A 16798-nucleotide genomic window follows, 5' to 3' on the forward strand; every position below is an offset into this window, starting at 1 on the left:
AGGGCCAAGCCTGCAGTGGAGAGAGAGGAGGAAGAAAGGTCCAGAGACGCAGAGCCAGAGGGAACCCTGAGATCCCACAAGTTACCGGGTGAAGGGTTGGCGGAAACGGGTACCGGAACCCAAACTGGTGGAGGCTAATGATCCTCAGCCAGGAACCGGAGGTCGTGGTCAAGTTTTGCCACGACCCTCACCATATCCACCAGGAAGGCACACCACGAGTAGGGTCAGGAAAGCCAGAGAAGGTTTAACCACCAAGAGGCCCGAGGGAGCCGGACAAAGGTGGATCCCTGGTGGGGACGGCCAGCAGAAAGAGAGAGAGAGGGGAGCTCAGGACCACGCTCCGGAACTGCCTGGGGGTTAGCCGAGTCCCGCACCTGGTGAACGCAGTACGGCTCGGGTGGTCACTCCCGGCCGAAGTGACTGAAGTACCATCTGTGAGTAAAAACCCTGAAACTGCACCATACGTTTCTGACTCTCCTTGCTGCACCATCACAACCCCCATCATCTACACCTGCTGCCCTGAGGCCATACCCCTCCCGTTGGGGGTTATACCATCCCCGCTGCACCATCCTTCCACCGGCCTCAGCGGTCTGCCCTGCAGCGGCAGCTCCAAAGCTGCATTCAACGGGTGGCGTAGTCATCCAACATCTACTGCTAATAGACTCGCCACTGAGTTTGACTCCCTGGGCACGGACCGGGTCACCGCCACGAGACTACTACCCCCATCTGATCCGGCTCCGGGTAAGCCCCCGTGCGCGCGATGCCGCACGACACAGAAGACCCAGGGGCGCGTCACTCCACTCATGAAGATAATAGACCAAGGAGACTCCATGAAAAAAACAGGACAGTTAGGATCCACTCATGAAGATAAAAGGCAATGGAAGCTCCAGTTACGATGGGAACATGGTAGATAGGCTCAACAAATGAAGAAAACAAGCTATGGAGAATCCACTCATGGAGACAACAGGTCATAAAGGTAATGCCAATGAAGAAAACAGGGCAGGTTGGTTACACTTATGAGGGAAGAAGCCATGCAGGTTCGACCCATTAAAAATCAGGGCAGGTTGGTTCCTCCAACGGAGAGAACAGGGTAGTAAGGCTCTTGTCATGAAGACCATTAGCTTTGAGGGTTACATCTATAAATAGAATAGGACAAATAGTCTCCACCCATGCAGAGAAAGGGTTAGGAACGCTCCACCCATGAAGAGAATAAGGCAGGGGAGCCCCACTCATGAAAACAACAGGCCATAGAGGTCACTTAAAAAAGATCAGGGCAGTTAGGTTCCTGGAAGAGATCAGATCTTGGAAGTTCCTCCCATAAAGAGAACAAGGTAGTAGACTCCACTCATGAATAGAACAGAGTAGAACAATTCCATTTATGAAGACAATAAACTAAGGAGGCTCCACCCATGAAAAAATAGGACAGCTACACTTCACTCATGAAGAGGATAAATCAATTTATGAATAGAACATGGAAAGTAGGATCAACCAATGAAAACAACAAGCCATGGAGTATTCATCAGCGGAGAGAACAGCCTATGGATGTCAAACCCATGAAGTGTATGGGGTGAGAAGGCTCCACCCATGAGGAAACAATGCCATGCAGGCTACACCCATGAGGAAACAATGCCATGCAGGCTCCACCCATGAGGAAACAATGCCATGCAGACTCCACCCATGAGGAAACAATGCCATGCAGACTCCACCCATGAGGAAACAATGCCATGCAGACTCCACCCATGAGGAAACAATGCCATGCAGGCTCCACCCACGAGGAAACAATGCCATGCAGGCTCCACCCATGAGGAAACCATGCCATGCAGGCTCCACCAATGAGGAAACAATGCCATGCAGGCTCCACCCATGAGGAAACAATGCAATGCAGGCTTCATCCAAGGATTGACCATGGTAGAGAGGTTTCTCTAATGAAGACAACCGAGCAAGAGGCTCCACCCCTAAAGAAAATGAAGTAGGAAAGCTCCACTCAATAAGAAAACAGAGCAAAAAGAGAAAGAGTGAAGGAGGCTACACCGGTAAAGAGTACAGTGCGTGTAAGGGCCACAATACCAAAAAAATAACAGGAAATATGGCTCTGGACCTTGGACTAAGGTAGAAGGACACATGATTGAGCCTTATGAGATGCAGACAACAAGGCCAAAGTAGCAGTATGAGCATAGTTTAGATGATCCTAATATGGGTAGACTTGCATCCATACGGCTGCAGAGTGAAACAGTGGTCAGCACAGGGGTCCTAGGTTCAAATCCAGCCAAGGACCACATCTGCATGGAGTTTGAATATTCTTCCCGTATTTGTGTAGATTTCCGTTTGAACTCCAAAAGCATTGAAGTTGGTTAAATTGCCTTCTCATGAGATTGATCCTAATACGAGTGTGCTTTCCACTGAGTACGGGCCTGATGGAAGTGACTGCACATTGTGGACTGTTCTGCAGCACAAGTTGGTGCTGAGACTCATGGACCATCTTCATCTCTTCATAAGCTAGAAGAACATACAACTCCACGTCAAACTCATTGTCTTAATGCTGGGGGCAGTGGTGGTGAAGGCGAAGCCATTATACTGCCCGTAATAATATAAACGAGCTTCTCTTTATAATCACCTGTCTCTGTGAACTTGATGAAAGAGCTAGTTATACTGTCGCTCCTTGCAGTCAGTCACCAGCAGTTGCATTTACTTAATGCTGTGCCCCTGAAGCAGCGTGTGACTGTCACCATAGATAAGTCTCATCATCATGGAGGCATATGTAAAATAGTCCATTCCAATCAATGATTGAAGACGTTCCTTGGATGTATAATGAGATGTAGCAGGAGCTTTGTATTCCTCCCCAGCTTCCCACCGACTTGTGTCTACATCCAGCTACTAAGCGATGATATCCAGCCTGTCTAACTATAGGTCTACAGAACGACGAGACCAGAGCATCGTCCTCTATCCCATGGTCTCTAATATCCTAATTTTCCCAAATATTCTCTATTTATATGAATAGTTCCAATTCACCCTCCATTCCACTATATCATGATCTTCGGATAGACGGGACCATGAAGAAGGATAAACTCCTTTGCTAGGGGCTACTAATATTTATGGAAATTAGATGAAGAGTTCATCAGTCAATGGAAAACATTTCGTTCTGAAACATTCGAAGAACTCTAGGAAAAGTTGCCTTTAAGATGCTCCATCCCAGTGAATTACATTGAACCTTCTTAAAGGGAAGAATTATCAGACTATGACCTACTGTTTGAATTAGGTTTTTGTGTTAAATATATTATTTTTTCGTTTTTGGCAATGTTTTTTTCTTTCCATATCACAATCTGTATTAAAGATATAAAATAGAAATGTTGCATATTTCACGCTGAACAGTAGGGATTTTTTCACGGTCTGTAGAAGTGGTGGTCTCACATACTCATGACTGTTCCTTTCACTGTCTGTAGAAGTGGTGGTCTCACATACTCATAACTGCTCCTTTTACTGTCTGTAGAAGTGGTGGTCTCACATACTCATGACTGCTCCTTTCACTGTCTGTAGAAGTGGTGGTCTCACATACTCATGACTGCTCCTTTCACTGTCTGTAGAAGTGGTGGTCTCACATGCTTACGACTGCTCCTTTCACTGTATAGGAGTGGTGGTCTCATATGCTCACTACTGCTCCTTTCACTGTCTGTTGGAGTGGTGGTCTCACATGCTCACGACTGCTCCTTTCACTTTAGGGTGGTGGTCTCCCATGCTCACAACTGCTCCTTTCACTGTATAGGAGTGGTGGTCTCATATGCTCACTACTGCTCCTTTCACTGTCTGTAGGAGTGGTGGTCTCACATGCTCACGACTGCTCCTTTCACTGTAGAAGTGGTGGTCTCACATGCTCACCACTGCTCCTTTCACTGTAGGAGTGGTGGTCTCACATGCTCACTACTGCTCCTTTCACTGTCTGTAGAAGTGGTGGTCTCACATGCTCACGACTGCTCCTTTCACTGTAGAAGTGGTGGTCTCACATGCTCACGACTGCTCCTTTCACTGTAGGAGTGGTGGTCTCACATGCTCACTACTGCTCCTTTCACTGTCTGTAGAAGTGGTGGTCTCACATGCTCACGACTGCTCCTTTCACTGTAGAAGTGGTGGTCTCACATGCTCACGACTGCTCCTTTCACTGTAGGAGTGGTGGTCTCACATGCTCACTACTGCTCCTTTCACTGTCTGTAGAAGTGGTGGTCTCACATGCTCACGACTGCTCCTTTCACTGTAGGAGTGGTGGTCTCACATGCTCACTACTGCTCCTTTCACTGTCTGTAGTAGTGGTGGTCTCACATGCTTATGACTGCTCCTTTCACTGTATAGGAGTGGTGGTCTCATATGCTCACTACTGCTCCTTTCACTGTCTGTAGGAGTGGTGGTCTCACATGCTCACGACTGCTCCTTTCACTGTAGAAGTGGTGGTCTCACATGCTCACGACTGCTCCTTTCACTGTAGGAGTGGTGGTCTCACATGCTCACTACTGCTCCTTTCACTGTCTGTAGGAGTGGTGGTCTCACATGCTCACGACTGCTCCTTTCACTGTAGGAGTGGTGGTCTCACATGCTCACTACTGCTCCTTTCACTGTCTGTAGTAGTGGTGGTCTCACATGCTTATGACTGCTCCTTTCACTGTATAGGAGTGGTGGTCTCACATGCTCACGCCTACTCCTTTTACTGTACATAGGAGTGGTGGTCTCACATGCTTACTACTGCTCCTTTCACTGTCTATAGGAGTGGTGGTCTCATACTCACTACTGCTCCCTTCACTGTATAGGAGTGGTGGTCTCACATGCTCACTTCTGCTTCTTTCACTGTAAGAATGGTGGTCTCACTTGCTCTCTAGTGCTCCTTTCACCATCTGTGGGTGTGGTGGTCTCACATGCTCACTATGGCTTCTTTCACTGTCTAAGAGTGGTGGTCTCACACGCTCATCAGTACTCCATTTACTGTCTTTAAGATTGGTGGTCTCACATGCTCACTAGTGCTTCTTTCACTATCTGTAGAAGTGGTGGTCTTGCATACTCATTACAGCTTCTTCTACTGTGTATAGGAATGGTGGTCTCACATGCTCACAACAATTCTCTATTTTTGGGATCAGTAGGGGTCTCAGCATCCCGACCCTCAATAATATTATAACTATTATCTTTCGTACATATGGGATAAACATTTATGGGGCACACAGAAGCCTTCAGCTTGGTTGGATAGCTGCTGAGCCCCTTTTTTTAGGCTCTTTGCTGCCCACTTTGGGTATTCCAAAAAGTTCTGACTAGTTATGAAAGCCGCATTTGAGTGTATCTATACCCTTGGTCATCTGTTCTCAGAAATTAGAAATGTATCTTCAAGAAGGACCACGTTCTGCACACAAGCCCATAGCCAGTCTTAACGTTCCTCAATTCCCTGACATGCATTTTATATGTAAATGTGTCTATATGTAATGATCACTTTGGCTTCTCAAGACTCCTTTAGTAGGTCCCGGGGGTGTATATAAAGAACCTGCACGGTACGTTCCTTCCTAAAGGCTGCCTCCATCTACTCATAGCCGTATTATAATAAAAAATAAATATGTGAGCACTTCGCTGAGAAGATGTGTAATTTCCATGGGGATGGAAACTGTACAGTGCTTAATGGTAAGGACATGATACATCAATTAGGGATCCTATCAGAGGCGCGATCTATGGGGAAATATGGTATTTATACCTCACAGAGTCAACATCAGAGGTTATGGTGGGAACAAATGAATAAAGGTTCAGAAACTGATATATCAACAATTATTTATTAATGTATTACTACTATTTTTTGGGCAAATATGATGCTAAATATATAAAGATCTATAAATATTGACAAAACTGTATACAAATATTTCACATGTAGTAGTATAGTGATACAATGTTTTACTTCTGTGCTCCTTATTAGGTAGGAACATGCCTTAAAGGGGAATTGTTACTTTCCATAAATATGTAATTTTTGCAGCCGGTGTTAATGCCTCTGTTCTCCTGAATCCGGCGATGTTTTCCTTTTCTTCCTGCGCCTCTCCGTTCCTGAGATATGGCCTCTTTTCCCCTGGATACAAACTTTGACTTTTTAGCCAAGTAGGCATGGTTTACAAGAGAAGAGCTGATGATCACACCCACTTGGCTAAAAGGTCTAGATTTATCTAAAAAGGATGCTGGGGCTATATCTCAGGAACGGAAAGTTGCAGAAACAAAAGAAAAACATCGCCGGGTTCAGAAGAACAGCGACAATAATACCAGATTTTAAAAATTACATACTTATGGCAAGTGACAGCTTTCATTAAAGGGATTGTCTAGGTTTAAAAAATAATTACGGCTGCTTTCTCCCAAAAACAGCACCACACCTCTCTTCAGATAGTGTGTGATATTGCAGATCAATCCCATTCTCCTCAAAGGAGCGGAGCTGAAACACCTCCAGTCTTCCATTTTTAGAACACAACAACCCTGTTTTTATAATCCTGAGCAACCCCTTTAATTTGGATTTATCAATGAAGGGCGGGGGAATTTCTCTCTTCTGGGCTCAGAAAGCTGGTGAATATTCCTTTAAAGGGGTTGTCACTGTCTCTTTTAGATGGGAGTGATTTAGTGATCAATGTATAGTCAGGTCCTGGCACTCCTGGGTAAACATCGGATTGCCTCGCTAGACATCATCCCTGCAGTAAGTAGAACAAGTGGTCATCTTTCAGATGAACGGTCGTCCGAGTAGTGCATGGACAGGTTGCATCCAGTAGAGTAATTCCTTATAGAGGGTCCTAAGTAGTCCCTATGCTTTGGATAATCAGATGTCTCACCCAGCTGCCTTCCATTCCTCTTATACACATTAAAATAATGAAAAACTGCAGCTGCATCCCCCTCCTCTCCCCTCCAACCTGTTTTCTGTTTACTGCATCATAACCTTTACAAGTTGCTTTTGCTAGAACGGTCCCATACAGGGCGTCCTAAGCAGCCCCTGTACTCTGGCTGATCAGATGACTCACCCAACTGGCCTCTTCCCATATTCTTTAACACTTTGAATGAGAAGCTGCAGTTGCATCCCCCTCTTCTCCCCTCCAACCTGTTTTCTGTTTACTGCATCACAACCTTGACAATCACATACAGGAGGTCCTAAGCAGCCCCTGTACTCTGGCTGATCAGATGACACACCCTACTGGCCTCCTCCCATATTCTTTAACACTTTGAATGAGAAGCTGCAGTTGCATCCCCCTCCTCTCCCCTCCAACCTGTTTTCTGTTTACTGCATCACAACCTTTACAAGTTGCTTTTGCTAGAACGGTCCCATACAGGGCGTCCTAAGCAGCCCCTGTACTCTGGCTGATCAGATGACTCACCCAGCTGCCTTCCTCTCCTCTCACACACATTGAAATATTAAATGCGAAATTGGAGCTGCATCCCCCTCCTCTCCTCTCCGACCTGTTTTCTATTTACTGCATCACAACCTTGACAGTCACATACAGGAGGTCCTAACCAGTCAATGTACTCTGGCTGATCAGATGACTCACCCAACTGGCCTCCTCCCATATTCTTTGACACTTTGAATGAGAAGCTGCAGTTGCATCCCCCTCCTCTCCTCTCCCACCTTTCATCTATTTACTGCATTACTCTGAGAGCTGAAGAGTTTTGTGAACATTTCCTCAAAGCCTGCAGGAAGGGAAAGGTGATTACAGACTACTGGAAGGTGAAGAACGGGACATTTTCCCCAAATATTAATAAAGAGGGGCTTAAGTTTCATACATTTATATTTGCTACAATAATAATAAGGCAAATGCAAACCATGGATCATGAAGTAGCAAAGAAAGGTAAGGGCTGATGTCTGGATTGTTGGAGGAATGTTCTGTGTTATCAGATGACCATTTGTCCGTGCAGGTGACCTTCTCTACAGAACACGCTGTCATTCATGGATCTTTCCAAATACCTAACAATGGACCAGCGATAAAGATCCATTACAGCAACTGGACAAGGCGACTGGTATAAAAATAAGAGATAAGGGTCTAGAGGCAATAATGTGAAAATGGAGAACGTTATTGGCCCCTCCACCCCCACCTGACAGGTAGGACTACAGTAATCCACCACAAGACCACCAGATGGTGATGACTGCTGTACGTTATAATGAGCCAAAATAATCTGGATATCAAAGTTTCATTATAATGTTATTATTGTGAAAGCCGATCCCGATATCTAAATTAAAAACAGTGGGATCTGACAACATTATCTAGGAATCTATGAACAATATCTATCTACAGCTGAAACCAGAAGTTTCCATACACTGTATAAAAAGACACATCTCCATGTTTTTCTCAATATCTGACATGAAATCAGAATAAAGCTTTCCCGTTTTAGGTTAATTCGGATTATCATAATGTTTAATGTTTGCCAAATGGCAGAATAATGAGAGAGAGAGAATGTTTTAAGTCATTTTTATTACTTACTGCAAAGTCAAAAGTTTCCATCCATTTCATTAGTATTTGGTACTATTGCCCTTATCTGAATGACTTGGGTCAAACGTTTGGGATCTCCTTCCACAAGCTTCTCACAATAGTTGGTCGGAATTTGGGCCGATTCCTCCTGACAAAACTGGTGTAACTGATCCGGGTTTGTAGGTCGTCTTGCTCGCAGCCTTTTCAGCTTTGCCCATAAATCTCCAATAGGATTGAGATCAGGGCTCTGTGATCGCCACTCCAAAACATTGACTTTGTTATCCTTTAGCCACTGTATTACCATTTTGGCAGTATTCTCCATTTGGAAGACCCATTTCTGCCCAAGCTTTAAATTCCTGGTGGATGTCTTGAGATGTTGCTTCAGTATTGCCACATAATCTTCTTTTCTCATGATACCATCTATTTTGTGAAGTGCACCAGTCCCTCCTGCAGCAAAACAACCCCACAACATGGTGCTGCCACCCCCGTGTTTCACAGGTGGGATGGTGTTCTTAGGCTTCCAAGCTTCTCCCTTTGTCCTCCAAACGTAACGATGGTCATTATGCCCAAAAAGTTAAATTTTAGTTTCATCAGACCACAGGACATGTTTCTAAAAATTAAGGTCTGTGTTCCTGTGTGCATTTGCAAACATTAATCTGGCTTTTTTATGTTTCTTTTGGAGTAATGGCTTCTTCCTGGCAGAGTGGCCTTTCAGCCCATGTTGATACAGTACTCGTTTCACTGTGGATATTGACACAATCTTAGGGCAATCAGTATCTCCAGTATGAGTGGTGACAGTTTCCACACGTACCGGAGACACTGACACACGCAGACCCATTTAAATGAATGGGTCTGTGCACATCTCAGTGTGTTTCCACAGACCGTGTGTCCATGTGCTCAACACTGAGACAAGCTCGTTTTTTTGCGGATACATGGTCCGCAAAAGTGCCTCACGCTGAACACACACGGATGACATCCGTGTGTCATCAGTGTGACATGGAGTGGTGCCATGATGAGGGTAGTGGTAGTCTGATCCCGCAGTGTTCCCAACTGTAAAAATAAGAATAAAATAATGAAATCCATGTACTCACCTCTCCTAGGTGTCCCCCACTGTAATCCGTGCGACCACTGTTGCAGAGGAGTCAGGGAGAATGAGCCGCTCCGGAAATCCGCTCCTGAGTGACATGACACCGTTTCTGAGCTGCAGCTCTGGAGCTGCTCATTCTTGGGTTGATATTCACATGTCGGACCACGGCATGTTCATCTCTGGGACACAGAACCCGTCTCCTTCCTGAGCGGTATGATGCTGGACATTCCCATCTTGTTTGTACTTGTGTATAATTGTTTGTACAGATGAAAGAGGCACTTTCAGGTATCTTGAAATTGTACCAAGGATGAGCCAGACTTGTGCAAGTCCATGATTCTCTTCCTGATATCTTGGCTGATTTCTTTAGACTTTCCCATGATGCTATACAAATAAGCAGTGTGTTTCAGGTGTGCATTAAAATACATCCACAGGCTTGTCTCTAATTAACTCAGATGTTGCCAAAAAAATGATCAAAAGTTACCAAACGCATCACATCATCATATGGGCAGTCCAGAATTGTTTAAAGGCATAGTATTCACAGTGTATGTAATCTTTTGACTTTGTAGTAAGTAATAAAAATGCCTTAAAACATTCTCTCTCTCTCATTATTCTGGCATTTGACAAATATTAAAAATAATGGTAATCCTAATTGACCTAAAACGGGAAAGGTTTATTCTGATTTCACGTCAGATATTGAGAAAAACATGGAGATGTGTCTTTTCATATAATGTATGTAAATTTCTGGTTTCAACTGTATCAATCTGTCTATTCGTCTATTCGTCTCTTTCTATCTATCTATTATCTATTATCTATCTATTATATATCTATCTATTATCTATGTATCTAATATCTATCTATCTATTATCTATCTATCTATTATCTATCTATCATCTATCATCTATTTATCTATTATCTATCTATTATCTATCTATTTATTATCTATTATCTATCTATCTATCACCTATCTATCTATCTATCTATTATCTATCTATTATCTATCTATCTATCATCTATCTATTATCTATCTATTATCTATCTATCTATTATCTATCTATTATCTATCTATATATCTATTATCTATCATCTTTCTATTATCTATCTATCATCTATCTATTATCTATCATCTATCTATTATCCATCTATTATCTATCTATCTATCTATTATCTATTATCCATCTATTATCTATCTATCTATTATCTATCTATCTATTATCTATCTATCTATTATCTATCTATCATCTATCTATCATCTATCTATCTATTATCTATCTATTATCTATCTATCTATTATCTATCTATTATCTATCTATTATCTATCTATCTATTATCTATCTATTATCTATCTTTCTATCTATCTATCATCTATTCTAGATATCTGTTAAATATTGAACCCCATTAACTTCAATGATTGTTCTTGTCTTTTCCCCCCATTAGATGACTATGATGTCTTTTATCTTTGTTTGCATACGTCTATGGATATCTAGAGAAATCCACAAATGTTCTTCGTTTCTGCAACAAGCAGATAAATAATGAATAATACCAACAGAAGGAAGGCTGTGAATGTAATTACACAGGGCGTCCATAGAATTAGATCTAACATTGCTATTCTCATTACATGGAGTGGAAGGCGAGAACACTGGAAAGCGGCGCCGTCCCCTGCCCATCCCCCACCTGCCCGTCATCCGCCTTCACAGCGTCCTATTTCTTTGGGTTTCATCGGACCATAACAGCTGAATAATTAATGTACAAATAAATGTTTCCAGATTGGGCTGTTATACAGAATTGGGGAGGTGGTCCTAAACTATGTTCTGCGCTATCCAATAAAAAAAATATTTTGCAATCAAAGAAATTTTAGAATAACAAGTAAAAAATGTGAATCCTGGCAAAATTTGTAGCAGAAAAAAATCAGATATTTCATATATAGATGCATCAATATGTGATAGCAGCATTCTAGCAAAACCCATTAACAGGCTGCAACTCACACCACAACCACTGGGTGGCCACATATAGACACCTGTAGCTTAAACATCTCCCGATAGAGTATCAGAAAATCATGTTTTTTAGTTATCTAATGCCACCCATCTCAAGACATGCTGAGAAAAGGTAAGGCAGGAAACATCCATATGTTAGATCTATGACAGTTTTTTTTTTCCTGCAGTCCTATGTAAAACCACATTAGAATATCATTCACAGATTCAAATGATGAATTCAGCTCTGCTACATTCTCACATCTGGCTTTTTCTTCATATTAAGGTAAATCTGTAACTTTTGATTTATTTTATAAAAGAAGCAGAGTCTTGGTGGAGTTTTGCTTGCAGTCCTATGTAAAAATACATTGGAATATCACAAACAGATTCAAATAATGAATTCAGCTCTGCTACATCCTCACACCTGGCTAATACTTCAAATTAAGATAAATCTGTAACTTTAGATTCACAAATGTAGTAAAGTCTTGGTAAAAATTTACTTGCAGTCCTATGTAAAACCACATTGGAAAAATCACACACAGACTACAATGATGAATTCAGCTCTGCTACATCCTGACACTTAGGTAATTCTTCAAACTCAGATATAATTTTAGCTTTAGATTCACAAATGTAACAAAGACTTGGTAAAATTGTACTTGCAGTCCTATGTAAAACCACATTGGAATATCACCCGCAGACTACAATGACGAATTCGGCTCTGCTACATCCTCACATCTGCCTAATTCTTCAATTATGATAAATCTGTAGCTTTAGATTTACAAATGAAGCAGAGTATGGGTAGAATTTGACTTGCAGTCCTATGTAAAAACACTTTGTGATATAACACACAGACTGAAATGATGAATGTCGTCCATCCTGACTGGGATAGAGGAATGTTAGCATCAGTAACAAGATGTGAGCAGAAGCCCGAGCCTGTGAAGGTACAACTCCCAGCATGTCAGCAATGATGGGAGTTATAGTTCCAGTAATACCATAGAGAGCGCTCTGTACCACATATATACAATTATATGAAAAAGTTTGGGCGCCCCTATTAATCTTAAGCTTAATGTTTTATAAAAATTGGTGTTTTTGCAACAGCTATTTCAGTTTGATATATGTAATAACTGTGGGACACAGTAATGTTTCTGCCTTGAAATGAGGTTTATTGTACTAACAGAAAATGTGCAATCTGCATTCAAACAAAATTTGACAGGTGCATAAGTATGGGCACCTCACCAGAAAAGTGACATTAATATTTAGTAGATCCTCCTTTTGCAAAAATAACAGCCTCTAGTCGCTTCCTGTAGCTTTTAATGAGTTCCTGGATCCTGGATGAAGGTATTTTTGACCATTCCTCTTTACAAAACAATTCCAGTTCAGTTAAGTTTGATGGTCGCCGAGCATGGACAGCTCTCTTCAAATGATCCCACAGATGTTCAATGATATTCAGGTCTGGGGACTGGGATGGCCATTCCAGAACATTGTAATTGTTCCTCTGCATGAATGCCTGAGTAGATTTGGAGCGGTGTTTTGGATCATTGTCTTGCTGAAAGATCCATCCCCTGCGTAACTTCAACTTATCACTGATTCTTGAACATTATTGTCAAGAATCTGCTGATACTGAGTGGAATCCATGCGTCCCTCAACTTTAACAAGATTCCCGGTGGCGGCATTGGCCACACAGCTCCAAAGCATGGTGGAACCTCCACCAAATTTTACTGTGGGTAGCAACTGTTTTTCTTGGAATGCTGTGTTTTTTTGCCGCCATGCATAACGCCTTTTTGTATGACCAAACAACTCAATCTTGGTTTCATCAGTCCACAGGACCTTCTTCCAAAAAGAAACTGGCTTCTCCAAATGTGCTCTTGCATACCTCAGCCGACTCTGTTTGTGGCGTGCTTGCAGAAATGGCTTCTTTCGCATCACTCTCCCACACAGCTTCTCCTTGTGCAAAGTGCGTTGTATAGTTGACCAATGCACAGTGACACCATCTGCAGCAAGTTGATGCTGCAGCTCTCTGGAGGTGGTCTGAGGATTGTCCTTGTCTGATCTCACCATTCTTCTTCTCTGCCTTTCTGATGTTTTTCTTGGCCTGCCACTTCTGGCCTTAACAAGAACTGTCCCTGTGTTCTTCCATTTCCTTACTATGTTCCTCACAGTGAAAACTGACAGGTTAAATCTCTGAGACAGCTTTTTGTATCCTTCCCCTGAACAACTATGTTGAATAATCTTTGTTTTCAGATCATTTGACAGTTGTTTTGAGGAGCCCATGATGCCACTCTTCAGAGGAGATTCAAACAGGAGAACAACTTGCAAGTGGCCACTTTAAGTAGCTTTTCTCATGATTGCATACACCTGGCTATGAAGTTCAAAGCTCAATGAGGTTACAAAACCAAAAAAAGTGCTTTAGTAAGTCAGTAAAAAGTAGGTAGGAGTATTTAAAACAAGAAAATGCTAAGGGTGCCCATACTTATGCACCTGTCAAATTTTGTTTGAATGCAGATTGCACATTTTCTGTTAGTACAATAATCCTCATTTCAAGGCAGAAACATTACTGTGTCCAACAGTTATTACATATATCAAACTGAAATAGCTGTTGCAAAAACACCAATTTTTATAAAACATTAAGCTTAAGATTAATAGGGGTGCCCAAACTTTTTCATATAACTGTATATATATATATATATATATATATATATATATATATATTGTAATGCAGCGACTTGCTGGCATTACGGTAATGGTCCAGGATGTGTTTTACCTGACCATGTACCTTTTCCCCTCAGGTGACTGGTCACATGACTGTGACATAGCACAGGTCCTGCAGGCACAGAATGTCTGTCTGATCACATGACTGTGACATCAGCAAGGTCCTGTCAGTATGTGTGTGTGTGTGCACGGGATGCATATATAAACTCTGCTTGATGGGAGACAGGTGTGTTCGGTGTGAGGCGTGAGGCCTGTGCTCCGTGTGTGTGGGACACCGTTTGTGAGAGGCCTAGTGAGGCCAAGAGTGAAGCCTGGCAGCCTGGAAGGCCGAGCCTGGATCCGGTGCGTGGATGTCAGTGGCCTTTGAGGGAGAGCAGGCTTGGTGAAGAACCCTGAAAGGCGCAGGCTGGATGTCAAGTGTGGAAGACATACCAGTAGCCTACGAGGGGACGACGGCTAGAGACCCCCACCTGGGAAGCCACAAAGCCACAGTGGTGGCGGATTAAATGGACTGTAGCAGCTAAAACCCGGCAAAGGTAATACACGTTGTTACATGGACGTTGATATGGGCATTGATAATTTATTACCTTGCCGTAGTCTGTAACCTGGAGCAAGTGGGCCTGTGTGCCACTTGGCTCATGAACATTGTAGATATGTGTGTCGGCGTTCCACGGAGTCGGACCCGGTGAACTGTGGCTTATGAAGTAATAAACTGCAACATTGTGAGAAAAACGTAAAGACATTGCACGTGTGCATTGATTGTCGCAGCGAAGCGAGTATCCCCCATTATGATGTCTAGTGCTGCCTTACAATATATATATATATACATGCACATGGAAAGCTAAAGCAGATCAGGTGGAGTAGGTTTTGTTGTATTATGGGGTGAAGGGGTAGGGGATACACTGGGGTCATAAAAAACAAAAATTGCCCCCATAATGAGCGACCATGATGCTTTGCATTTACATGTCTCCCCTAAATTCCTACCATTAAGATGGACTCCTGTCCCTTTAATTTAATGTGGGGGCAAGGGAACTGACAACCCAACTGAACGCTACAATATGGTGCCGGGGGCAGTTGTTTTTTAGTTGAGATGACGCCGATGTATTCTATGACGGGCACTCACCGGGGTCCGGGATGATGAGCTGCGCGTACGTCTCTGCTGTCCCGGCTTCATTCTCAGCGATACATTGATAATATCCTTCATCTGACCGCACCAGACCTAAAATCCGTAGATTGCTGCCGCCCTAAAATGTAGAAAATGCAGCGTCATGAAAGAAACCATACCGTTTTTTTTGTTGGTAAATTTAACGGAGATGCAGCTGGTAAGAGAATGGTCTACCTGCAGTCCTATGTAAAACCGTAGATGATGTATAGCGATATCATAAAGATTGAGGTTAACAACAAACTCAGCACTGCAACATCTCTTATTGCATTATTTGGGTATATTAAAGGGATATTCCTTTTTTCCACTCACTTTCTATATCCCTTCTTTAGAGGTCTTAAGATCTCCCCTGCTTTCTGATGGCGTTTTTTCCAGATGATTGACAGTTTGAACACAGACAGAAGAGGCCCCTGTGCAAGAACAATATATGGGCCCTTTGCAGTCCAATAGCGCCTCATAATGCACAATTCCACCTGCATTGGAGGATGTAGTGGCCCCCTTAGCTCTTGGGCCCCTGTGCCGCTGCACAGGTTGCACCGATGATATGACCATCCTTGATTTGGTTGCGTCCTTGGCCCGAACTGTGCAAGCTTTGACTGCGCAGCATCGGAGGAGCTCAGGGAGACTGAGGCTGCCTGGATTCACCCAGCTACAGTGCAGCACTTACAAACTCTATGGCAAAGAGCTTGTAAGCGCTGCATTCTTTGCCACTGCTGAAAAACGACAGAGGTGACCGGTAGCTTAGTCAATGAGCAGTAAACTATAGAAGTAAAATTCCCAGCAAAGAGGATTTTTAATAAGAGATAAACTGCAAAGTCGCTCGTTTTAACAAACACGTTGCAATTTTACCCATTTAAAAAGATAAGACAACCCCTTTAATTGGTGAAACCAGATTGCCTCCTTTAACACAGTGTACTCGGCTTTGCTTCATCTGCATTTTTTTTTCTAAATAGTAAAAATTTGTATTAAAAAATAAAGATATAAAAAAAAAGAACATTTCAATATGTAATGAAAATCCCTAATGCAGCTGAGTGGAAACTAGTGGGGGGAGGGGAATGAAAGGGTGTGTACTCTTTTGCAACCCCTTGCTCTGTTGCTGAATATATTAGCAATTAAAGGAGTTTTCCCCTTTCTCCTGGTCCTCTATTCCTTCTCCCTAGTTCTGGATTTCAATGGAGTCTCATTGTCATTGTGTTCCTGTTCCATTTATGAACGGTGGATCCCCCACCCATGGTGAGGTATTAGTCACTAATCCTAATAGGTCTTTCATGGGAAGATTCCTTTAAACACATTTGCATAATAATGTTTTGATTAAAATTCTTTCCACCGTTTTGTGTTTTCAGCTCCTTAGCAAACCTATGTGTCCCTATGGTTCCAGACTATAAACCCAGTGTAGTCACTAAGCTCCCTCACTCCCCTCTCCTTCATA

General features: G+C 42.7%; 1 protein-coding gene across 3 annotated transcripts in view; it reads right to left on the reverse strand.

Annotated features, from left to right (window-relative positions):
* The window catches only part of DCC (DCC netrin 1 receptor), a 1219041-nt gene that overhangs the window by 414212 nt on the left and 788031 nt on the right, over positions 1–16798 (reverse strand). For all 3 annotated transcript variants that reach the window (XM_073681315.1, XM_073681325.1, XM_073681306.1), the window contains exon 7: positions 15331–15451. In XM_073681315.1, coding sequence (XP_073537416.1) covers positions 15331–15451 — 121 coding nt within the window. The remainder of the gene's footprint in view (positions 1–15330; positions 15452–16798) is intronic.

The sequence above is a fragment of the Phyllobates terribilis genome, unplaced genomic scaffold (genome assembly GCF_046119375.1).
Source record: "Phyllobates terribilis strain yellow unplaced genomic scaffold, ASM4611937v1 Scaffold_1__5_contigs__length_1240528914, whole genome shotgun sequence".
NCBI classification, from domain to species: Eukaryota; Metazoa; Chordata; class Amphibia; order Anura; family Dendrobatidae; genus Phyllobates; species Phyllobates terribilis.